Source organism: Dama dama, chromosome 18 (assembly GCF_033118175.1).
Source record: "Dama dama isolate Ldn47 chromosome 18, ASM3311817v1, whole genome shotgun sequence".
Classification (NCBI taxonomy): Eukaryota; Metazoa; Chordata; class Mammalia; order Artiodactyla; family Cervidae; genus Dama; species Dama dama.
In genome coordinates this window covers 51077227-51103292 of record NC_083698.1, presented here as the reverse complement: position 1 = coordinate 51103292, position 26066 = coordinate 51077227, and the positions used below count along the sequence as shown (strand labels likewise).

Sequence of the window (26066 nt, the reverse complement as noted above, 5' to 3'; positions counted from 1 at the left end):
AGGGGAGCTCATGGTATAAAGTTGCCATATTTCTAAAAAAAACTTGTAAGATGAAATTTTTTTTTTTCCTATGGAAAGTTTCAGTTGAATACATAAGGAAGCTATTTGAAAAATGTGCTTAAGATCCTCCACTTCAGAAGTTTTTAGCTTTGGGAAGAACCTATGACATTGATGGGGGGCGGGGGGCAATTGGGGAGTAACCTTAATGTCAGTAACCTTTAAACTTTGAAGGAAATTCAGAATTTTACTTAATTATAGATGAAAGCAATAAACAAGCTTATGGTTATTTCAGAAATCATGAAGTATTAGTTATGTTACACTACTTTAAAATTGTAGTACTTATCAGATCATCTCTAGGTCTTGTTTTTAATATGTTAAAAAAGAAGTACTTATCATAACATTAAAAGCTGAGGTATAATAAATGTTTCAACATAACTGGTTTCCATTGAAATCTTTTGTATTTCATTTTACACATTTAAAAATATCTTGTGTCCATGACATTGCAAATAAATAAGAATCCCTGCCCTAGTGCCCTTTGCATCCTAAGCATTCTTTGTAGTATAAATTTCTTTTTTATACTACTTTTATGCTACAGGTAACATACTTGTTTTGTACACTTACATTTCTGTATGCAAGTTGTATAAGACAGAGAACACATTTTTGTAAATAACTTTTTAATTTTTGCTCATATTAAGATATATCCAAATTTCTACTTTAAAAATTATATTAAATACTAAATTCTTAAGTAACTGTTGTAGTTGTCTTTACATTTCAGTGATATTCTTTTACCAAGGCATTGTCAGCAATACCAGGGCATGGAGAAAATTAACTAACTTTGTGGTTTTTTTCTGCCACTGTTTCAGTAATCTTAATGTAATGCTCCATAAATAGGTATGGGAGAAAACAGAGGAAAGAATCAAAGTCAACAATCTGGTGGACAATGTGTTTCAGATTAATCTTCTGAAAGGATTTTGATTATAGGCAGCATAGTGTGGCCTCAGGCCCCCTTCCCAGCACAGATTCTTGATAACTTATAAGGTCTTCCCTACTACTTGCACACTTGACTGAAGGGAAAACGGAAGATGTATACATCTATCAAGTGGATTTAGGAAGCAATTAGAAGAAAATAAAAGAATAATTAATAAACAGTTTGCTCAATCAAAGTTCCAATTTTGAAGGGGAAAATTCATACAAATAAATCATAGTTGTCTCCTAAAGATTGAGAAATCCAAGAGTTTGGGGGAGATGTGCAGATAATTGAAAGAAAAGACTAAAACGGGCTTATATCCTATGACATATTAAACCTGCTTAAATTTCTACTCTGACTTCTCTTGGGAAATCAAATTGGAGAAACCAGACCTCTTGGGGAATAACATCCCTATACATAACATATTTAAATTTGACACTAGAAGTTAAGTTTATTTTTTCCTAATAATTATGTTCAATGAGGAATGCAGAAATTGCATTTTGGAATGACAGAAGAGTAGTTATTGTAGAAAGAATTTTTCAACATCTATGGTAGCTGTCTACCATAGGAGGGTAGCGCTCTCACTCTGTGTTCTGTAGAGCAGAGTGAAAGGAGAACCAAAGGAAGCTTTGCCTCAGGGCCTGCAAATGAGCTTCATCAGGTCAACAGGTCTGCTGTGTTCCCAGGCTTGTGTGCGGAATTCTGTACAGCCGTCCTATTTTAGTCTTTAACCTAGTACCTTTGATTACTATTATAGTTAGAAATAAATATGAACTAAATATGAACATACTAGTTCTTGAACCCCAGTTGACCATTTTATAATTATATATGAGTATATATGCAATGATTATATACTAGTATTTTATATAAAATATAATCTATTATATATATTAAATACATACTTATATTTAATGTAATACTATATTATATAATGTAAATATAAAATATTTAACTATATTTATTTGGAATATATATGTTTGTTTATATTTGGATCTCTTGACAAATCTCCTAATTTCAGACTCTGTTATTCTCTCATACTTGCCTTTCAGAACCCCAAGTCTAGATTGTCTGTCTTTTTATCTTCTCTCTATACCAAGGAGCTGAGTAGTACTCACAAAGCCTTGATAGCCATAAAAACTGCTGTAAATACCCAGGTGTGTCTCGGATCTCACTTTGATTTGCATTCCCTCAGGTACCTGGATACAGCAGCAAACTGTGCAGAGCCACCCTCCCCCATTTTCCACAACGACTGTCTCATTCCATTGCTACTTTTCCCACAAAGTTCTCTGAAACTTTCCCTCACTCTGCATGGGAAGAAGAGTCCGTCTGTGTTTCTTCTCTCTTGTTGTCAGTCTCCTCTGCTACTCACCTTACCCAGGCCTTTCCTTAAATGCTGCCATTCCCTCACATCTCTCCATCTCTTCTCTTTTCATTCTGGACATTCTCCCTGGGCAACTTGATTTTATTCACTCTTAAGAATTACAGCTACCATATACACAATTATACATATACACATTACATATACCATATACACAATGGAATATTACTCAGCCATTAAAAAGAATTCATTTGAATCAGTTCTAATGAGGTGGATGAAACTGGAGCCTATTATACAGAGTGAAGTAAGTCAGAAAGAAAAAGACCAATACAGTATACTAACATATATATGGAATTTATTTATTTATTTATTTTTTAATATATATATGGAATTTAAAGAGATGGTAACGATAACCCTATATGCAAAACAGAAAAAGAGACACAGATGTACAGAACAGACTTTTGGACTCTGTGGGAGAAGATGAGGGTGGGATGTTCTGAGAGAACAGCATCGAAACATGTATATTATCAAGGGTGAAACAGATCACCAGCCCAGGTTGGATGCATGAGACAAGTTCTCGGGGCTGGTGCACTGGGAAGACCCAGAGGGATGGGATGGGGAGGGAGGTGAGAGGGGGGATCGGGATGGGGAACACATGTAAATCCATGGCTGATTCATGTCAATGTATGGCAAAAACCACTACAATATTGTAAAGTAACTAGCCTCCAACTAATAAAAATAAATGAAAAAAAAAAAAAAAAAAAAGAATTACAGCTACCAGCTCTGACCATCTCCCAAGCTCGAGACCAGTGTTTCTGCCACCTCTTGGGCATCTGCCTTTGAGGATCCTCAGATTTAACTTGTGTTACATTCAAAATATTTTAAAGTGAACTATCTCTGTGTTTTTCTCAGTAAATGGCTCCAGAGCCAGGAAGTCACACTTGACTCTTTTCCTCTTGTTACTGCCTCCTAGAGGGTCCTGTCAACTCCTTCTAATCTTACCTTCTTATTCCTCACAGTCATCCTGCCTGACCCCACTGACACTATATTACTACTACAGATGCTGTCCCTGCCTCTCCATTTCTGAAATGGAAAATTTAAGCTTTTACCTGGTTTTCCTGCTCCAACAATAGACAGCGACTCTTATCTCTAAAACTATCACATTCTTGCCTCTGTTTCTTTACATAGCTTCCCCACTACCTAGATCCACCTTTGCTTTCTCTTCACCTAACATGCCCTCTGACCATCCGCCTCTGGGACTTGGCCAACTTAGACAACATGTATTCAGCACCAGTTAATTTTCTGCTCTGCTTTGACTGCTTAACTTTGACTGCTCTGCTTAACACTGCTTTGTGTTCAACCTAGCAGTACCTTTGGTCCAGGCTAAGACAAGACCCTGAGCTAGACTTTGGAATCTATTGTCTATAGTACATTATATCATCATAGGAACTTAGTGTTTGAAAAGAATTTGGAGATCATTCCCCGCCTCACTGTACACATATGGACACTGAGTGAAATACTTGTTCAAGGTTGGGTCACAGAACCTAATAGTGACAGTTAAGTCTGTCTTAACTGACTGGAAAACAGGCTTTAATTTTCCAGATCCTAATAAACAGGATGATGCTTAGCTGTGCTACTCCTGAAGATAGCAAAGTAATTATAAAATGAAACATCTTTGCTTCTCTGCCCCCAAGAATGTCATTTCCTGTAGCTAGAAGCCTACTCAAAACCAAACATACAAACAGCAACAACCACCACAGACACAGCACTTCTTTTGGTGGTTCTGGCATTTACTGCCTGAACTGTCACAGTAGGAATGAGCTGTGGGTCAGGAAAACCTCAACTGGGGAGTGGCCGTGATGAGGTGCAGAGGATTAGGAAGTAACTAAGTGCTGAAAAGAGAATTTTTATATTCTTTTGCACAATTTAAAGTGTTATAAAAAGGCTACAGATTTTTTTAATTAGAAAACTAGGCTTATCTACTCTTGTCAATTAGAGAGTATCGCCAACAATGTGATCATAGATTTTTCTTGGCTCTGGAGTTGTTTGTACACTAAATTAAGGTAGAAGTATTTATACCTTATGATTTCAGTGTTCTGCTGCCCTGTTCCTCTTTGACTTGTGTTGGTGTCTTAAAAAAAAATTCAGATGATTTTGAGAGATAGATGGGTGGAGAGAGCGCACGATGTGGGAAGAGGAACAATGCCATCATTGATTCACAAATTAATTCCGTAAATAACAGGATTCACCTCCTGTGCACAGCTTTGACATGTGCTTTGGTGTCTCATTTTGCCTGAACGTTTTACGCTTCTTGTTCCCCTTCATCTTGCCTGCAGTGTCTGTTGGACTGCTGTGCCTCTTTGGTGGGGGCCTGGCTTTGCTGTCAGGGCCTGGGAGCACACCCTGGGCCTTAAGTGAGGCTCACCCTGCCTGTGTGAGGCCTGCGTGTCCTGCTGGGATGCTGGCCTGCCTCCATGGGGGCTGCAGGAGCTGCTGGGGCCCCTCAGCCCTTTGAACCCTTGCTAAGGAGCGCTCAAGTTGCGGAAGTGTTGTTGTGTCTGGCCCCAGCCCCGCGGATATTGTCAGCGTCCCCCTAGTCTGTTCGTTTACTCCCATGCTGCCACAAAAACCTCACATCACATGGCCAACGCTGGGGGCTCTCGAATAGCCACTGATATTAGCCTACAAATACTCCAGATGGGGAGTACCGATTCCAGATGGTGACATAGACCATCCTGAACTCACCTCCTCCCAAAGACATACCAAATATATAACTCAAGAAGATAAAAGTTCCTCTTTACAAAGGACCTTGAAGACTTGAGGTTTGGAAGCTGAACAACTCCTAAACATTAGGCAAATGAGAAAAAAAAACCTATATCAAAGCAGTTAAGTGGGGCTGAGACAAAATCTTGGTGTAGTGACCCACAACCAGAGGAAACTCAAAACCTGGAGCTTCTCCCTGAGGGTAGGGGGTTTAAACTTCATATCAGAGACTTTTAAGACCTGCAGAGAGATAAGTTCCCAAAACATCTAAGGTTTGAAAAGCCAATGATACTCTCCTTCCATGAGATCCACACGGTTATAGTGACTGAAAAATAGCTCTTAAAGGGCTTACTTGCTTTGACTCACCTGTCACCGGTGCAAAGACAACCAATTGCGAGGTGCCAGACAATATGTGAACGAGACCCATTTGCTTAACTTTAAATATCAACCCGAGGGACAAGCATTTAACACACACACACACACACATCTAGGGCCTACTGAATTTCTCTCTGGACACAGAGGCTGGCGGGCACCATCTCTGTGTTCCCCTCCCTCCAGTCCACTGATATCTCCCACTAAGGGAACTTGTACCCTTCTCTGGGGCTTTTCCTGGTGGCTCAGATGGTAAAGAATCTGCCTGCAATGTTGGAAAACCAGGTTCAAACCCTGAATTGGGAAGATACCCTGGAGAAGGGAATGGCTACCCACTCCAATATTCTTGCTTGGAGAATTCCATGGACAGAGGAGCCTGGTGGAGTATTCATGTCACAAAGAGTTGGCCATGATTGAACACCTTGATTCTTATGAGTGCTCCCCAGAGTCATCTGTATATCACCTGCCTCTGATAGCCACCAGGACTGCTACAGCATACTACCTCACGCCAGTCAGAATGACCCTCATTAAAAAGTCTACAAATGCTTAAGAGTGTGGAGAGAAAAAGGAACCCTCCTATACTGTTGGTGGGAATGTAAATTGGTGTAGCCACTATGGAAAACATATGGAGGTTCCTCAAAGAAACTAAAAGTTGAGTTGCCATATGATCTAGCAATCCCACTCCTGGGCATATACCCAGACAAGACTATAATTTGAAAAGATTACTTGCACTCCTGTGTTCATAGCAGCATTATTTACAGCAGCCAAGACATAGAAACAATCCAAATGTCCATCAGCAAAAGATGTGGTACATATATACAGTGGAATATTACTCAGCCATAAAGAAGAATGAAACAGTGCCATTTGCAGCAACATGGATGGACCTAGAGATTATTATGCTAAAGGAAGTCAGAAAGACAAACACGATATCACTTATATGTAGACTCTAGAATTCTATACAAAAAAACACATCTATGAAACAAAAACAGACTCACAGACATAGAGAACAGACTTGTGGTTTTCAGGGGGGTGAGGTGAGGTAGGAAAGAAAAGGAATGGGAGTTAGCAGAGGCAATCTTACATATAAGATGGATAAACAATGAAGTCCTATTGTATAGCACAGGGAGCTATATTCAATATCCTGTGACTAACCATAATGGAAAAGAGTATGAAAAATAATATATATATATATATATATATATATATATATAGTTGTATAACTGAATCACTTTGCTGTACACAAATTAACACATTGTAAATCAACTGTATATATATAAAAAACTGGAATATTCATAAATGTGCAATGATTAAACAACATGCTATTGAATAACCAGTGGGCCAAAGAAGAAATCAAAAGAGAAATAAAATACCTTGAGACAAATGAAAAGGAAATACAACTTATCAAAATTTATGGGACAAAGCAAAAGCAATTCTATGTGGAAAGTATATACTAATAAATGCCTACCTCAAGAAACCAGAAAAATCTCAAACAGCTTAATTTATACTGCAAGGAACTAGAGAAATAAGAACAAAGTCTAAAGTTAGTAGAAGGAAGAAAACTACAAAAATCAGAGTGGAAATAAGTGAAATAGATAGACTCACCAAGAGAGATGACTCAGAATCAGAAAAGGAAAAGTAAACATTATAAATGATACCACATAAAGGAACACAGGATTCTATGAACAATTATTTTCCAACAAATAGACAACTTGGATAAATTTCTAGAAACATGCAGCTTACTAAGATTGAATCAGGAAGAAACAGAAAACCAAAAAGACCTATTTTTAGGAAGGAGATTGAATCAGTAACGAAAATTAAAAAAAAAAAAATCATTCCAATAAACAAAAGTTAGAACTAGATGGCTTTATTGGTGAATTCTTCCAAACTTTTTTAAAGAAGAATGAATACCAGTCCTTCTCAAACTCTTCCAGAAAATAGAAGAGGAGGGAATACTTGCACATTTTTATGAGACTAGCATTACTCTGATACCAAAAATAAACAAAGACCACACACACACACACAAAAATTACATGACACTATCCTTGATGAACAAATATGCAAACATCCTTGACAAAATATTAGCTAACTGAATTCAATACATCAAAAGGATCTTACTCCATGATCAACTGGGGTTTATTCCAGGGATGCAAGTATGTGATTCAGCATCCACAAATCAGTGTGATATACCACATTAACAAAATGGAGGATAAAAATCATGATTATTTCAATAGATGTAGAGAAAACAGTGGACAAAATTCAACATCCTTTGTGATAAAAATTCTCAAAAAGTAGGCATAGAGGGAGCATACCTAAATATAATGCAAGCCATATATGATATGCCCACCACTAACATATTCAACAGTAAAAGCTGAAAGGGTTTCTTCTGGGATTGGGAACAAAACAAGGATGCCTATTCTCACCACTTTTATTCAGTATAGTACTGGAAGCCCTAGACAGAGCAATTAGGCAAGAAAAAGTAGACATTCAATTTAAAAAGAAGTATAAATGTCTCTGTTTGCAGATGACATGATCTTATGGATGTATAGAAAACCATGTATAGACACTTCCAAAAACTGTTAGATCTAATCATTGAAGTCAATAAAGTTGTTGTATCCAGTATTAATTTTAAAGTCCGTTCCATTTCTGTACACCAATAATAAGCTATCAAACTTAAAATAATCCCATTTATAACTACATCAAAATGAATACCCAGGAATAAATTTAACCAAAGAAATGAAAGACCTCTATACTGAACACTATAAGACATTGATGAAAGGAATTGAAGAAAAATAAATGGGAAGATATTTGTGCTCATGGATTAGCACAAATCCATAATATTAAAATGTCCATACTATCCAAAGCAATATACAGATTTAGTGCAATCCCTATCAAAATGCCAGTGGCATTTTCCACAGAAATAGAACAAGCGATTCTGAAATGTGTATGGAACTACAAAAGATCCAGAATAGTCAAAGCAATCTTGAGAAAGGAACAAAACCAGGAAATCATGTGCTCTGATTTTGACTATAATACAAAATTATAATACAAAGCAGTATGGTATTGGCATAAAAACAGACACATTAACCAATGGAACAGAAGAGAGAGCTCAGAAATAAGCCCACAGATATATGGTCCATTAATTTATGACAAAGGAGACAAGAATATGCAATAGGGGAAGGACAGACACTAATAAATGATGCTGTGAAAACTGGATAGCCATGTTCAAAAGAAAGAAACTGGTTATATCAAAAGATATAACCACTATCTTATACCATAGACAAAAATTATTATAAGACTGAAGACTTGAATTTAAGGCCTGAAGAAAGCATAGGTAGTCAGATCCTTGACACAGTTCTTGGTGATGACTTTTTAGATTTGATCCAGAAATCAAAGGTGTTGCATTTAAAGCAAAAATAAACAAGTAAGCGTACTTCAGACTGAAAAGTTTATTCAAGACAAAGGAAACCAGTGACAAAATGAAAAGACAGTCTACTAAATGGGAGAAAGTATATGCAAATTTGGATTAATTTCCAAAATATATAAATAATTCCTATAGCTCAATAGCAAAGAAACAATCTGATTTAAAAACTACAATGAGATATCACTTCACACCTGTTAGAATGGCTGTTTTCTAAAAGACAAGAAATAAGTGCTGGTAAGATTGTGGAGAAAAGGGAAGCCTTGGACACTGTAGAAGAGAATGTAAATTGGTAGTCACTATGGAAAACAGTATGGAGGTTTCTCAGAAAATTAAAATAGAATGACCATGTGATCCAGCAATTCCACTTCCACGTATTCACCTGAAGAAAAGAAAAACACTAATTCAAAAAGGTACCCCAGTGTTCATTGCAGCATTATCTACAATAGCCAAGATATGGAAACAATCTTAAGTGTCTACTGATTGATCAATGGTTAAAGAATATATGGTGTATATTATACCATGGAATATTAGTCAGCCATTAAAAAGAAGGAAACCTTGCCATTTGCAACAACATGGATGGGCCTTCCGAGCATTATGCTAAATGAAATAAATCAGACAAAGACAAAATATCATTATGATCTTATATGTGGCATCTTAACAACAACTATAGATGAAAGGACCAGGTTGCTGGTGGCCAGAACCTGGAGGTGGGGGGGGGGATGGCGGCGGACAAAATGGTTGCAGGGTGTCAAAAGCTATAAATTTCCCATTATAAAATAAATAAGTTGTGTGGATTGACTATAATTAGTATTACTGTATTACATATTTGAAAGTTTCTCTGAGAGAAAAAATATGTGTAATTATATACAATAACGGATGTTCCTGAGACACAGTGTGGTAATCATTTTGTAGCATATACAAATATATACACCTGAGACTAATATATGTAAACTATACGTCAATAAAAATGAATAAATAGAATCCCATATGGCAAAAGTATTATTTTACTGTTTACTGTTTATATTATTATTACCATCATCACCTTTTACATGATAACCCATGTAGGATACCTACATGGCTTAAAAAAAAAAAAATGCTAATTCTTTTTCATTATATACTTTGGCACAATATTTAAACAAGCACAAATCAGAAAGTGTGAGGCTGAAAGGTAAATTGTAAAATAAACACAGTGGCAAAAATAAAAATGGGAAAATATTAAGCTTTTGGGAGAGATTTCTTACATCATTTTTATACAAATATATATTTTCTTATACTTACTTTTTGTCCTAAACATAGATAATATTGTGACCAACTTTAGCAGACTGTTTATGTAGTGATTCTTTCTAGGAAAAATCCTTTTAAGATCTAAAGTAGATTTTGTTATCCAAAAGTTAAAGTCAACCTTCCTATTAATTAAACTTTTTGGATTAGAGATATTTCAACTGGCCAACTAATAAAGTCAGCACTGAGTAGGTTCAAGTATGGTTTTACTGTCTTTGCTTTCTAGCTTCTTGAGAAAATAAATGGATAATAGTTTAAATATGGGAAAAGATTATTATTTTTAAATCTCCTGCTGTAGCCAAACACACAAGATTGACTAAATCTTTCCAGGCAGATTTCTGCTCCACTCTTCTGCAAATTCTCTTAGAATTGCCTTCTTGAGTCTTCTTTTTAAGTATTTGAACTAAGAACAGAGCCTTTAATAAACCTCCTTAGGTTAAAATAGAATGGCTCTATTTTGGTGTGGTAACCAGAGTGAACAATACATTGAAAGGCTGAGAGTTGTAGCCTCTAGAATAAATATTGTTCCATCGTCATCATTGTTATCACAGTAATAATATTTATTAAGTACTTACATGATAAATTCTTTACTGAGTACTTTGTATACATTGTCTCTTTTAATCCTTATCTTAACCCTTTGAGGACAGTAACTTATTACCAGCAATCAAATATATGATTTTAAATATGTAGAGATTCAGTAAGCTAATATAAATAATACTTGCACCATTGATATTTTTTTCACTTTTCTTTCGCTGCCTCACTGCCCACATACTTTTCTTTTAATGTGTTTTAAATTAAACACTTCTACTAACTCAGCATTTAACTCCCTGGCAGGTTTCTGTCTAAAGCTCCTAGGAAACTTTTTGTTTCACTTTTTGTTTCCTTCTTAGACTTTATAAAAGGTGACTCTAGAAAGGACTACTTGAATCAGGGTTACAGTTAAGTCATGACCAACAATCACTGGATCAAATTTCTTCTGAGAATTAGGAATATTTTAATCAATCAGCCGCAAATCAAGCAGCAGGATCAACAAAGAAGAGAATGGAAAAAAAAAAAAAAAAAAAACTGCTCTCCACTTACTGTAATTTAAAATATGAATGCACTTCCCATAGGAGGAGAAGGGTCTCCAGGACTTGGACACGTGTTAGGAAAATGATCAAGGAGTCTCTCTATAGGGTAGGGGAGAAAGGTGCTGTTTTTCTTCCAGTTCTTTTGAGTTCATTTAGAGGAAAGATAATAGTAAAGGTTATTGTTCAGTTTCTCTAAGTGTGGTCTTTATGCTGCAGTGGAAAACGTAACTTGCTCTCTTTCTTTTACCTCCTGACCTATCTCACTTTCTTCCCTACTAGGAAAATCTTGACTGTGTTTTGGCTAAGATGCATGGCCTCGCTGGGACAGCAGTGTGCCAGAGGGCTCTGTGTGGGAGGCGACTTCAGGCCAATTTATGCAAGCAGCAGGTCATTCTAGGGCCGTAGGCCAGAATGCCGTGCGTCCTCTGGCTTGAACACACACAGCTCCTTGGAGCTGAGCTACCGTGCCGTCTTAGTAAATATTTCCTGCCCCCACAATCACTTGAAGAGCGGAACTCCCTGGAGATGTCTACATCTCGTCCTTCACAGCTGACTTTTCACAGAGGCCAGATACTAACTTAGCCATCCTGGCTGCGATTCAGGATGACCAAAACCCACTTTCAGCCTGCTTTTGGATTTTATTGAGAAACAGTTGCAGCAAAGCAGTATCTAGCCTGCATGGTGAGTCCCCCTTTGTCCTCCCGGGGTGGATGGGAGCCTCAGCAGCTAAAGACATGGAGTCACCTATGGGTGCTCTGACTCTGCTTATAAAGCTAGAGTCAGGTTTGATTGCAGTACAGTTTCCTGAATTACTAATTACACATACTGACTGCTCATGTTTCAGTCTGCATTTGCTCTTTGGCATATCGTTGGCCTGTTGGAAAAAAAATAATGAACCCGTTTCTTTGTATATACTTTACATGATGGGGACCTGATAAAGTATTTTCAAGCATTTTCAGTCATAGGAAGTGTTATTAGAGATTACTCATGATAAGACACATACAAACCTGCCTTTGCTCAAAAATGGGTTGTGGGTTATTCTCAGAATTCACTGCTGTTTGCCCTTCCCTGTACTCTGCTGTTTGGTATCTTTGTTCCAAGAAATTCAAAGCACCTGTCATACCACATCTTAAAAGAAGGAAACTAAAAAAATAGACTTATTTAGAGTACAGCTGAGTTTACTGTACAGAGTTTTCTGATGGCTTTTTGGGTTCCTTTCACTATAACAAATTGCTTTTCTCATATTTGCCTAGTATTTGGGGCTACCAATGATTGGGTAAATCAATTTGGGATAATTTTATTATTAAACTCATGTATACTTACAAAAATAAATCTTCAGTCTCATTTTAAAGAGAACAAAGAGCCTCAAATTAGTCACAGATATTTCCACCAGTCATGTAAGATACTGTTTAAGTAAGGTTCAGTTGTTACCTTCATGGCCTTGGGAAGCTATAACAGACCCTTACCAGATATGCCAGCTGCATGGGATTTAACATTGATGACCTTCCAGAGGACTGAAAGATTTTGTTTGGATTTATGTCTGCAAGTAATCTGTAGTAGTTTTTGTTTGTTTGTTTGTTTGTTTTTAAAATCAAACACTGTGCCAAGTATTTCCTTTTATGCTTTCTTTTTAGCTCCTTGGCTGCTGATTTTTTTCTTTGTTTTTCTAAATTTACAGTAGCTGTCAGTCTTGTGCTGAATTCTCCTCTCAGTAATACACTGAATTGTGCAATTCTTTTGGGCCCAGTTTGGAAAAGGCATCCTTCCCAGAACCTAGTTGGCTTCTCAAAGGTTAAATGCTTTTGGCAAAAAACTACAAATATGACCGAATAAAACCATGAAAACTAAAAACCACAAGAACAGAAGGAAAAACAATTATTTCTGACAGTGAACTACATGGATGCAAAGGACTCATCTTTTTTAAAATTTGTTTCTCCATTTGTCTTCTTAGTTTGTTAATTCTTATAATCCTCTCTTTGCTTCAAGTAAAACCAACAACTCAATGCCTTTTATGATTTTCCATCCCCCTGGGGATGGGAGGGGTAGTAAACTATAACTGCTATTTCTTCTTAGATTATTTTAACCTTTTCGTTATCTCCCGTCACAATCAAACTATGCTTTCCAGAACACAACTGGAAAGAAAAATCCTTTTGGCAAGGAATTCAGATCAGGTTATTACACTGATTTGATAGGATTTAGGGATTCACTTTTTGGCTTGTTCCTTTTTTGTTGTCATATCTGAGTATTTTTCTACTTATAAAGAACAGAAAATGGATGTGGTTTTGGTAGATGTCTCTGTGAATGCACCTTGCTTAATATCACTTTAATCTCTGAAATGAATTTTGAATTGTGGCTTCTTCAGATTTGATTTTTCAGAGCAGCCCAAAGTACTTTGCCAGTAAATTATGCAGGATAGGATAACTATTTTTGTAAGTTTTAATATTTACCAATAAAGCTTATTTTTAAAAAATCTGTCATAACCGTATACTCTACCAGTAGAGTTCCTGTTTACTCTCTACATTGCTCCTGTTCATACCTGAATTTTTAAGTTTTAAATTTAGATTACTTTTGATTGAGACACCATCTCTGTCTTGGCTGCCTGCCCTCTTTTGTCTACTTCACCAATGGGTCTGGAAATTTATGAGTTCTCCAAGTCATCAACTTTGCTCTTTCTTGAGGATAACATTTACTATCAAGTCTTCATTAAAACTAAAATTCAGATTCATCTTTAGAAAGAAAACATGAATCAAGGCTGAAAAAAGATCAGCAAGACAAATCATCAGAACTTAGTTATTTATAACTGACCTCCTCCAGGAAGATGTACGAAATGTTAAAAGTAGTCATCCCCACACCAGCAGCATAGGCTGCTGGATTAGACCATGGGTGATAGAGGGGGATCGTGTGGGCTCCAATCCTAGCTCTGCTACTGCCTGCCTTTGTGACTTTGAGCAGATCTCCTAAGTTTTCTATAAAATCTATCTGTGGTAAAATGGGGATAATACCATTACTGCTTCTTAGAGATGTTATTTGAATCAAATGAATTAATATTTGTAAAGAGCTTAAAATAGAATTTATTACCAAGTTTCATAAATAAAGTACAAGAGTGGTAAAAATATCTCTTCTAAGATAACACATTTCTTAATTAATCAATGCTTTTTCTTCATTAATGCCAGGCTTCTTCTACATAAAACCACCACTGGTATCCATTATAGAAATTACACTATGTTGTTGAACACAGTCAAGGAGTGTTTGATCTATTTAGCACTAAGAATTTATTTTTTCATGTTCTTTGTTTACTAAAAATACAAAGTTTAATAGAATTAGATTCTTTGTAGACCTTGTTAGCTACCAATGGAAATTTGGAGAGAATCTGTTCTTGGCTTAGGGCTTCTGATTTTTGTATAACAACTGTCACTATTGTCTAAGATCTGGAACAGATTTTAATTCTCAAATGAATATGTTCTCTGAGCAGCTATGAATGGTTTAGCTGTGACTGTCACCCTCATTCCTCTTCATCTTGAGGGCAGCTGATTTCATGTCATTCACATTCAGTCACTCCTTCCTGACTACTATTGGTTTCCCATCCCGTTCTGTATATCAGAATGGCTGGACTCCCTTATTCTGAATAAGACACTAAAACTTTTCTATTTCATTCTACCACCAAATTTGTTAATAACTCCCCTTCTTTTCACTTACTCATTAGCCAAGCTTGTCAATCTTCCACTTTACTTCCTTAGTCTATCTGATATCTCCATCTGGCATCTCCAGCTAAAGAAAAGATTTGACTGAATTTCTCTCCATCACTTCAAACTCTCAGTCTAAACATAAACTCATGTGCATCTTATCTCTTTACTTCAAAAAGTCAGTACCAAGAGAGGACAATCATATTTGACAAAGGACTGATGGATGGATGTCTTCACTACATGAAAAACTTCTACACGTCAATAAGAAAAACAGGCAATTCAATAGAAAAGTAGGGAAATACATGACACCTGTTTCAAAGAAGAGGCAACATGAATGACCAAAAGCATGAAAAGATGTTCAAATTTATTAGTAAACAAGTAAATGAAAAGAAAACCACCATGAGATGCCATGAACATGCCACAAATTGGCATATATGAAAATATGACAGTTTCAAAGTTTGGTGAGGATGTGGAGCAGTGAGCATTCTCATACTTGGTTGTGGGAATACATTTTGGAGCAGTCACTTTAGAAACAAATGCAGTATTACCTAACTTGATTAAATATACGTGCATCCTAGAGCCCAGCAATTCTACTGTCAGTTATTTAGCAAGTTGGCTCTAGGAGACTTGCACAAACCTGTTTCAAACATTAATGTTTGGAATAGCAAAACACTGGAAATGACCAGAATACTCCTAAATAGGATGGATAAATATAATGTAAAACAAGTGAACTTTAACTACAAGAATCAAGAAAGGTATATCTGAAACATATAATATTGAGAAAAATGTTACTTACAGGAATTTATGTGGTATCATTTCCTTTCTGATAGATTATGTAGGGATATTTACACATTCATTGTTGTGCAAAGTACAACAAAAAGCAAGGGAAGAGGAAGATGTACTTAAGAAGGGACCAAAGAGGGTTTCAAAGGTATTGTAACCCTCTAAGGCTGGTGGGAAGGCCATTCTTTCCCCTTCAAGATAAGTTCACTACATATACTTCAATGTATGATATATTTCATGATTAATCCATAAATAATCTAATGTTCAATAACTGTGCTTAAGGTACTTCAGTATCAGGTAGTTCTTACGGATTCCCCTCTTAGTCTTGAAATACACACCATTCCATAGCGGAATACAAGTTAAGGTTGGAAGTGTCCTTAGAATTAGTTAATATGGGTATTTGTTTGAAGATATGTTGAATAGAACTGACTTGCTTGCCAGTTAAACACTAACTTCTTAATAGGAATAATAATAATAATAATAATAAAGTCAGCTCTTTATAATGTTTCAGATATTTTACAAATCATGATGATAACATAATCCTACTCTATTGAACTGAGACATATAAGATATCAGGATAAAAGCTTATAGAAGGAATGTAGAAAGAAGGAAAGTAGAGGCTCTCTAGAAACCCAGGACTTCCCAAGGCTATGGACTTGGATCCATGGAATTGATTTTGCTGTTCTCCTGCTATGATTGGATACCATAGTCCCCCCTTACGTATGGTTTTGTTTTCTGTGGTTTCATTTACTCACAGTACCAAAGTATTCAATAGAAGACTCTAGAAATAGACAATTCATAAGTTTTAAATTGCATGCTGCTTCAAGTAGCATGACGAAATCTCATGCCATCCTCTCCATCCCACCCAAAACATGAATCATCCATTTGTTCAGTGTGTTCCACCTGTTCATATGTAGCAACCCTCTTGATTTCAGACCAACTGTCTTAATATCACCATGCTTGTGTTCAAGTAACTTTGATTTTACGTAATGACAGCTCCAAAGTGCAAGAGTACTGATCCTGGCAACTCAGATATGCCACAGAGAAGCTGTCAAGCACTTCTTTGAGTGAATAGGTGAAAGTTCTCAACTTAATAAGGAAAGACACAGACACACACACACACACAAAAACTATATGCTGAGGTTGCTAAAGTCTGCAGTAAGAATCAATCTTCTATCCATGAAATTGTGAAGAACAGAAAAGAAATTCATGATAATTTTGTTATTTCACCTCAAACTGTAAAAGTTATGGCCATAGTGTATAATAAGTGTGTAGTTAAGATGGAAAAGGCATTAAATTTGTATATTTCAAGAAAGACTACATTCACATAACTTTTATTATAGAAAGTTGTTGTAACTATTATATTTTATTAGTAGTTATGGTTACTCTCTTTGTCCAGTTTATAAATTAGACTTCATCATAAGTGTATGCATGGGGGAAAAACAGTAATATATAGAGTTCAGTAGTATCCTGATTTCAGGCAACCACTGGGGGTCTTGGAATGTGGAGGACTACTATAAGGGAAGACTACTGTACTACTAAAAACATTAGAGGAAGACAGAAACTCACAGACTTAGAATTCTATGATCCTTTTCCAGTTGCTCCATAGACCATTTTATATGAGAGTGGGCTTAGCCCTGAGAAAGATGGGAGGAAACACCAATGTATTTTTTTAGCCTCTTTTTTCCCCCCTCTGGCTGAACCAGGCAGCTTGCACGATCTCAGCTCCCTGACCAGGGATTGAACCTGGACCATGGCAGTGAAAGCCAAGAATCCTAACCATTAGGTTACCAGGGAACTCCTAGCCTTTAATTCTACAAACAACTCTGGAGTTTCCTTTTTGAGTTTTTCTTGACCCTCCTCCCTTCTTGCCATCTGGCATGTAAAGTATGTATTTCCCACATTTCCCCCTTTTACAAATTTATAGACGCTACTAAGTTAGAGACTACAGAGAAACAGGGGAATAGTCAAAGGTGAGGGGGGGGTGGTTATGATGGAATACACAGTTTGATGAAACTCCATCAAAGGCACTCAATCTTAAAGCCAAATACAGAAACACATAAGTCATGTCACAGTGGGATATAGATAGGGGATTGTTCTATACCGTCTGTTGCTGTTCTTGGAAGCAGAATCCCCTCATTAAAGCTTGCATCATATGAAATTTTTAAAGAAGGAAAGGAACACAAACACACACCTATAAATAGTCCTGCTAAAAATTCATAAATATTTCTGAAATAAGACAAATGTCTTGTAACATTGGTCTTAAATTATTTTATTGTATGTATTAAAGTCTTCCAGAATAGACATTTTCTTCAGTTGCTCCTTTTACTTGACTCAAAATTCTGAGGAAAGAAGCTTAGAATGTAATCTGTTGATTTCTCACTTCTTTATATCAGTTCATGACATTTGTTGTTCAAAAAGGCATCATTAGAGGTGTCTCAGTAAAGTACTTCATGCATGGGAAGTGGGAAAGCAGTGTTACTGTGTCATTATTCACATTTGCTAAGGTACGTATCCTTTGTTAGAGATAGGCAGAACTATCCCAGAAACAATGGTTGGGGCTAGGGTCTGTTTTTAATTCGTGTGAAACCAAAAAAATCAGGGACCATAAAATTGAGCTAGTTTTATTGAGAAATAAAATATGCTGATCCCAGTTTAATGGATTCCAATTTAGCTGTTAAATTAATTATTCAATAACATACTGAATGTATCATTTTTAAATTTTTTTCCTTGCAGTTTTAGAGCAGGTGGGGACATTGCAGTAACTTTCTGTTTTCTGAAAGACTTCAATGTCATTTAGCAGAGAACAGTAGGATATAGGGAAGAGGGATGAGAGGCATAGAGGTGTGGAACCTAGAACGAAGGACCAGTGCACAGTAATACTCTAACCCATAGGCACACAGACACATGTATAAACAACTACAGTCTTTCCCTCCCCACCAAATGCAGTATCTGCTTCTAAAGATTGTTCATTTAAATTTAACCTGTTTCTTTTCATCCTTCCAACCCACAGAAGACTTCTAGGACTGCCGGTCTTTAGGTTCTGGATTACTTACTTTCATCAAGTATTATTCAGCTTACTGATGATTTATATATTTTGTGTTCCTTCTTTCTCTGACTGTGTGGTCTCCTCCCAACTGAAAATGAAGACTGCTGTGTCCACTGTATCCTGGCCTGCCTGTTCTGTGAATTCCTGACCCTCTGCAATATTGTCCTGGGACAAGCTTCGTGTGGCATCTGCACCTCAGAAGCCTGCTGCTGTTGCTGTGGAGATGAAATGGGAGATGACTGTAACTGCCCTTGTGACATGGACTGTGGCATCATGGATGCCTGTTGTGAATCATCAGACTGCCTGGAAATCTGTATGGAGTGCTGTGGGATTTGTTTTCCTTCATAAATATTTATCTTCTGTTTGCGCTAAAACTGGAGAGTATTTTAAGTTTTTTCTTTTGAGGGGAAAGAAAAGCACGTGGTAAAATTCTCATCAAACTACCCAGTACTTGCACTGTTAACTCGTTATTTTAGGTAATCTCTGAAAGCCTTTTTTTCTCCCTCTAACCAAATCCACATGGTTTAATATGTGAAATGTTAACTACTTTTACACTTGTTAATAGGTTGCAGTGACTGAGGGACATTTTGGCCAAAAACAGAAAAAAAGAAGAAAAAACAACCAAAATGTCTCCTCCTTTTTATACTTATCTCTCTCTGTTTCTTTTAACCAGTCTTAGGAGCCCCTTGCTCCAGATGTATTCTTTGTTGGTGGTTATTTAAATCAGACAACTTATTGTTAATGTTTTTACAGTGGTTACAGTAAGATTCCTTAGAGTAGACTTTGGGGAACACGCCCACACAAGCACTGGGCACCTCAGGCCTGTGTCCACGCTCTGCTGGTTCACAGACGCGGAGCACCTGCCTTGTGTGACCTGCTGCAGCGCCGAGACAGATGGCGTTCAGCTGCCATCCAGAGAAGCAGAGGGAAGTTTAGGCAGAGAGACCTGTAAAGAATAAGCCAGCCCACAGGCATATCAAAGTCATGACTATGAGAGAGAAACTCAAAAGGCTGTAGGGATACACACAGAAAGGAAGAGCTAACGTCTATGGGAATATTCAGAGGGCTTCGAGGAGAATGTGGCATTTGAAGGAGGCCTCTTGGGATGAGTGATTCATCTGCTGCTTGAATGAATTAGCTTTAGGACCAAGTTTTAGGTGACCAACCTGAGCTGACTGTGCCCTTGAGCAGTTACAAGAAAAATGCCTCATGTATGTATTTTCTTTAGTTGTGGCAATACATCTTTCTTTAAAAACTATAAAATTTAAGTTAACTAAAAATAAGCATTTTTTTACATAATTTAGAGGTTATGATAAAGTTTTGATAAAAACAAAGCTTTATTAAAATACCTATATTTTATAAAGAATGTGGAGCACTTTTGAAAAGTTGCACTTAAATTAGGAAAATTTTTATATTAAAATCTCAGCATTTTGATTTTTATTTATTCAAATGCTTTTCTTTTGAGAGCTTTAAGTATTTCACAAGGGGAAGGGTTATTTGGTTAAGAAGCAAACCCCCCAATATTTGTAAGCACAGTTAACTTTAAATACAGATTATTCCTTCCAGTGCAGTGGGAATCTTGACATCCATTACTATGACCAAATTTCAGTATTGCAATTTTACATTAAATCCAAATGGTGGGTTATAAAGATCCTTAAGTGTAAAGAAATAAGTAAGACTTATTAAGTTACTTATTAAGACTTAGTAAGTTACTAAGACATAGAGACTTTGTGTGGTACAGATGAAAAGAAGAGTAAATTTTCCTACTACATGCTCTTCTGCTAAGCTTGATGTCCCCAACTTGTAGTTTGGTTTGATTTAATGTAATACCTTGTAGAAATTTTGAAAGTATATCTTTGGATGAATAGTTATTTTTTATTATTCCAATTGAATATCAAATTGATAGTAAAAACAAATGCATATTTTTAGGAAGCCTTTTAGCAAATGTAGGCTTTTAAGATTTTAAAACCTAAAGCATGGGTATGTCACCAAGAATTTTTCCTTTGAGATGAAACCTAGTTTCCACTTATATCATTACTTAAAAGGCTTAAAAAAGAAAAAAAAATAGCAAACTCTTGAATCCCCCTTTTAGTGCTCTTTACACACACACACACACTTAAATTGTCAGGCGTAAATAGAATTCTAGTAAACAGCTGTCTATCTCTTCCTGGCCTAAAGAGCATTTTTGATGTAACAAATGAAATATGAGAACCTCTTTCTACTATTTCTTAGTAACCAGAATCTGAATATTTACATATATCCAAAGTTAACATGTATATATATTAGGATGTAAGAGTATCAACTTTATATTGATATATAAAACCTTCTAATGACCTGGAATCATTAAAATAGTATATCTGTTATACTGCAAAAATTTTATGCCAAACCATTAGTCTAATATTTAAGTGTATCCTGCTATTTACAATGATGATGTTAGCACTTTTAAAATAATGTTTCTCTGTAACAGAGAGCATTAATTGATAGAATTTTAATCTCATATTTATATTCATAGTACTTTTCCTCTATTGTCTATTCTGCAGTCATACCACAAAGTACCTTGTATGATTTTTTAAAATAAATGAAAAAAACAAAAGTAGCAAATGTGAAAATATTTTCAATATGTATTTTAGAATTTCTGTATGTAAAATATTTTGTTGAATTATATGGCTATCATAAGTGCTCTAGTTTACAGTTACAGATTTGGTCTCGCTTTAAATGTGGAAACGTAATCTTAAATATTTTTAAACTGGACCTGTATTATCCTGAATATACTATTTTGAAATAAAAAAATGATTAATCTAATTGATGGATCAACATTTAAATGAATTCAACTATAATTTAAAAGCTTAGGATTTTCTTTTCTTGTTACATCCTTCTCTGAAAGATTTCTTAGTCTCCTATGTAAATCACATGACTCATGCCCATAAATGAACTATGAAAGATTCAGATCAGTTTATACTGCAAATCATAGTTGACAAATGATTTCAAAACATGGTAAAACATGGTTTTCTGTTAAAACTTCACAGTAGAGCAAAATTCACATTTTTCACATTTGTTTTTTTAGTAAATTGCTTTTACTTATTTGCTTTGGAATTATCTCCCAACTTATTAAAAAACTGTGGTAAATATATATATATATATATATATATATATATGCTGGAATTAAACACAAAAGATCTATGGAATTGGGTATTAATTTTAATGAATTTCACACAAAAGAAGTACTTTCAACTAGGGTTTTTAGTGGCACAATTTGTTAGTAGTAGGAAATGTTTTGTTATTAGTATTTAACCCCTTGAATCACTTTATTTAGGAGAAGACATTTTACTTAGGAGTATAATAATTTTATTTTTTGTGTTCTTACAGTATATTGACTATATCCATTTCCCTCACCTGAAATAGCCAGTGTTTCTCTGAACAGTTCACGGAGTAACCAAGGCAACCTTATGTAATAACTTTTCATTCTTCATCTATACAAACTCTTATCAGTGCCCTAGATTCTAATGTTATAAACGTCAAAGTCACTGCCTAACATAAATAAGATTCGAGTCCAGAGTCTCTGTGGCTTGCCTTCTTGAATTCCAGTTTCAATGCCTAGATTTACCCAACCATCTAATGAATGTTTATTTATTAATAAGATTATTTTTCATACTATTCAAGACCTTTATGCCCTTTCCAATTACGTGTGATTTGTAGGCCTGTAGGTTTATTACATCTAATCTGACAGGCAAGATAAAATTTCATCAGACACTATAATATCCATTTTTCTCTTATTTTAATACTAATATAGAAAAGCATACCATTTCTGTTTTAAATGACAGTTAATATAGGGATAGGGCTTATTCTACACTTACTATTCATATTTTAAAATTGAGGCTTGGGTACTACAATGCATTCTTTTTAACCCTTCATCTCTATGTCCTGTATAATCAATAAATTTATGTGACTGTTTTCTTTAAGTCCCTCAAGGGAATCAGAAAACCCTCAGGATGTTTCAACCTTCGGGAGACGTTTGCCACTTCCCATGAGAAAACTGTTACTGAGGCTACGAATATTTACTTGTTCATTTCAGATTACTTTTAGTGATTATGGTTAAAATGGGAGGGGTTGATGCTGACCTAACGTGGACGGGTGGTTTTCGCAAAAGTCATCACTGGTGACTAAATCCGCCATGTATTTTCACATTGCAGAATTCCCAATGAACACTGACTGCCCTCTCTAAAGGCCTGTGAATGAGTATCATCCAAATGACCAAATTTTAATCAAATTCAACAGGCAGTCTGGAGGTGAACAGGATTCTAAGCAAAGCCACATCAAAGCCTCAACTAGAAAGAATTTCTATCTAGGCAAGCAGAAATCTGCACCATCTCACTCTTCGTCACACTGGGACAGCTGGGTGACATTCTCCACCTGGGCAGTAACTACAGCCCCTGAGCTGCCAAGAGAGTCAGACACAACTGAACAACTAAACCACCACCACCACAAGCAGCCAAATGTCAAAATGAGTAGTTCCTTGCCTTCCTACAGAACTGCCTCCACTAGCTGTAGTTCTGTTTGTCCATTATTTATGCCCTTGATCCCTCCTCACCTTCACCCTTGCTAAAAGAGAATCTCAAATTTATTTGTGAGGTGACTGTGAAGAATTCAATTTAGCTAACCATACCTCAACATATTACCAACAGAGGGTATAGATATATCTGTTAAAGATGAAGTATAGCTCTGCAATTAAGTGTTCACTTTCAGGCAGGTCTTTGAGGTTCAGTGGAGAATGTAATTATTAGGAAAACAGTGAAAAGCAAATTCACACAAATTCTCAGTTTGGCTTGAAAAACTGAAAAGGTTCTTGAGTTCTGTCTGATGCATAAAGGGGTAGAAGCAAAGGAATTACATTCCAAAGCCAAGAAAGAGGGTGTACAAAAGCAGCTGATCCACTTGACATAGTTCATAGCCTTTTGCAAAGGAATAAAAGCCCGTTGAGCAGGGAACCAAAAGATCTCATTATAGGATGAAGCCAGGCCATATTAAAGCTTGTGCACTAGTAACTATGTCTAAAAACAGCCTGCTGTTTTATATTGAACCAATACATTCTTAACTTGGTAGGTTGCAGTGTAAAGATGTACAGAGCCTGTCTGCTGGATGCTATGCCAATTACAGATGTGACGGAGTGGTGTCAAACACCTACAAATAGTTAGGATCTCAAGCAATCTTCGAGTGAAACAAAGGAAGTTTTAAAATGTCATCTCAAAACCTGGGTAGCACAGTTCATCATGTGTGTCTGACTCTCAGAGTCTCAAGATCACCTTTATTATATAATTTAATGTGGACCTCATATGATCCCTCAATCAGAATGCACAATTCTTTCAAGGACATGAATAGTGCCTGAGAGAGAAGGAGAATATCTTTTAAAAGTAACACCTTCAGATGACAAGGCATCTGTGATCAGCTCTGCAGGAACTACGTTTTATTGGTGTTGAGGTGAAGGAGGAGGGAAATGCCCATGAATACATATTAGACTTTGTTAGATCATCAGAAAGAATAATTGGGCATATTTATACAATTACATTTTTAGTAAACTATTATGCCAGCTTAACGATAATACATATTCTGGTAAAAAGTACATTAAATGGCAATCCTAAAGCAATTTGGCTGCTGAGGATGTCATTTTTTTTTTTTATCTAATTATTCACAAATTAATGAATAAAATTAAATTCCAATCACTGAAGAAAATGGAGCAATGGTGAGAATCAGAACTGCAGATTAGTTAAAGCAAAGATATGCAATGCATAACAGAATTAAAGCATTTCTTTTATTCAAACTCAGTGCTTAAAAAAGAACAAATCCATCATCTTGAAATTTGACTTGTAGCTTGACATTAAAAATAATATGAGTAGAATTTTCAGTGGGGTAAGCACAAAACTAGTTCAAGTCGTGTCACTCTCGATTACTGTACTCAGGTGGTGTGCCCATTAAAATTCCCACTTGTGGGCTCCGCTCACTATGCAAATGGGGTCATTACCTGGAGAATTTAATTGGTTATGACACTGGGAGTAGGACTTTTCCTTTCAAAATAAACCTACTTACACACATTTTCACTAGAAATTTGATTGTTATATATATTTCGGATTGTTTTGCTCAATAAATATTTACTGAAATTGGACTATCTTTGCCTACTAATTTCTCACAGATAATTCAAAGTGGATCCAAATTACTTTGTGCATGTAGTTTTGTTTGTCTATAAGACTGGCTAGAATGATTTTTATAAAGCATGTTGCTTAACAAAATATTATTTTGAAACATCTTTGTATCTCTCACTCTACATGTGGGTACATTTCCAACAAGGGTTTTCATCACTGAATAGTATGCATGTTTTCTCTTTCATCATAGTTCTAAATATTTACTCTGAGGGGCTTCTTCCATGTTTCTGCTTTTTTGTCACTTAAAAAAAAAAGTATAGTTAAAACGCTGACCTGCCCTCATGGGTGTATAATATACATAGCATCACTGAGGAGCCATGCTTGTAACATTTGCAAGGCACTTAAATTCACTGATAAGACAGGGTGAAGATGTTAAGTTGTTGTCAGAATTAGTTCTAGAGAGAGTTCCACCAAGAGCCGTGAGACAAGTGAATTTAAAAAGAACAACGAATCAGTACAAAAAGTACAGTTCTCCACACACCTGCCATCTGTTTTCAGTGATTGTGGTGATTTCAACTGGAAAAAACCCTGAGTTTACAGCTAGACAACAAGAATATCGATAATGGCTTGGACTTACAGCAAACACTGACATTACAGTATGGTTTAGTGAATGTAATATTAAAGTGGGCACCCAGGAATTTAGTTCCTAGGCACTGTCTCAACCAGCAGATACCAGAGTGAACTTGAAGTGGGACTGGGATTGCTAAAAGTATTGGTGTAATCTCAGGGATGCCCTAACAGTTACTTGCAAGAGAGGGGTTCTGCAGTCTAAATTTGTATTACTATACCAAGTTGTACAACAAGCACAGATATTATCACTAGCTTGTCTGGACCTGAAGAGAATATTTTTCCTTAAATGAAGAAAAGAATATTCTAAAATAGATATAATTCCAGGGATGATAAAAGAAGAAATACTACAAATTTGTAACTGGACAATTGGGCAGGAATTTTAACATCTGTAACTATGGGAAATTTCCCATAGAATATCAAACATGGATCCAAGTCTCTGACATTCATTTTTCTGATATTTCTAATTGCGCCCGGAGGATAAGAAGGAGTTGGCGCATCCAATAAATATAATCATTTACATGCATGGAGCTCCCTTTGAAGTTAATAGGACCTATGGAAAGGGGAGTTATGCACCACGCAAACGGAGTTCAACGTG

At 36.0% G+C, this 26066-nt stretch overlaps 1 protein-coding gene across 2 annotated transcripts in view; it reads left to right on the top strand.

Annotated features, from left to right (window-relative positions):
- MDFIC (MyoD family inhibitor domain containing) overlaps nucleotides 1-24864 on the top strand; it is a 97448-nt gene extending 72584 nt beyond the window's left edge. For both annotated transcript variants that reach the window (XM_061165322.1, XM_061165321.1), the window contains exon 5: nucleotides 18808-24864. In XM_061165322.1, coding sequence (XP_061021305.1) covers nucleotides 18808-19055 — 248 coding nt within the window. In that variant the 3' untranslated portion in view covers nucleotides 19056-24864. The remainder of the gene's footprint in view (nucleotides 1-18807) is intronic.
- Nucleotides 24865-26066: the final 1202 nt, after the last annotated feature.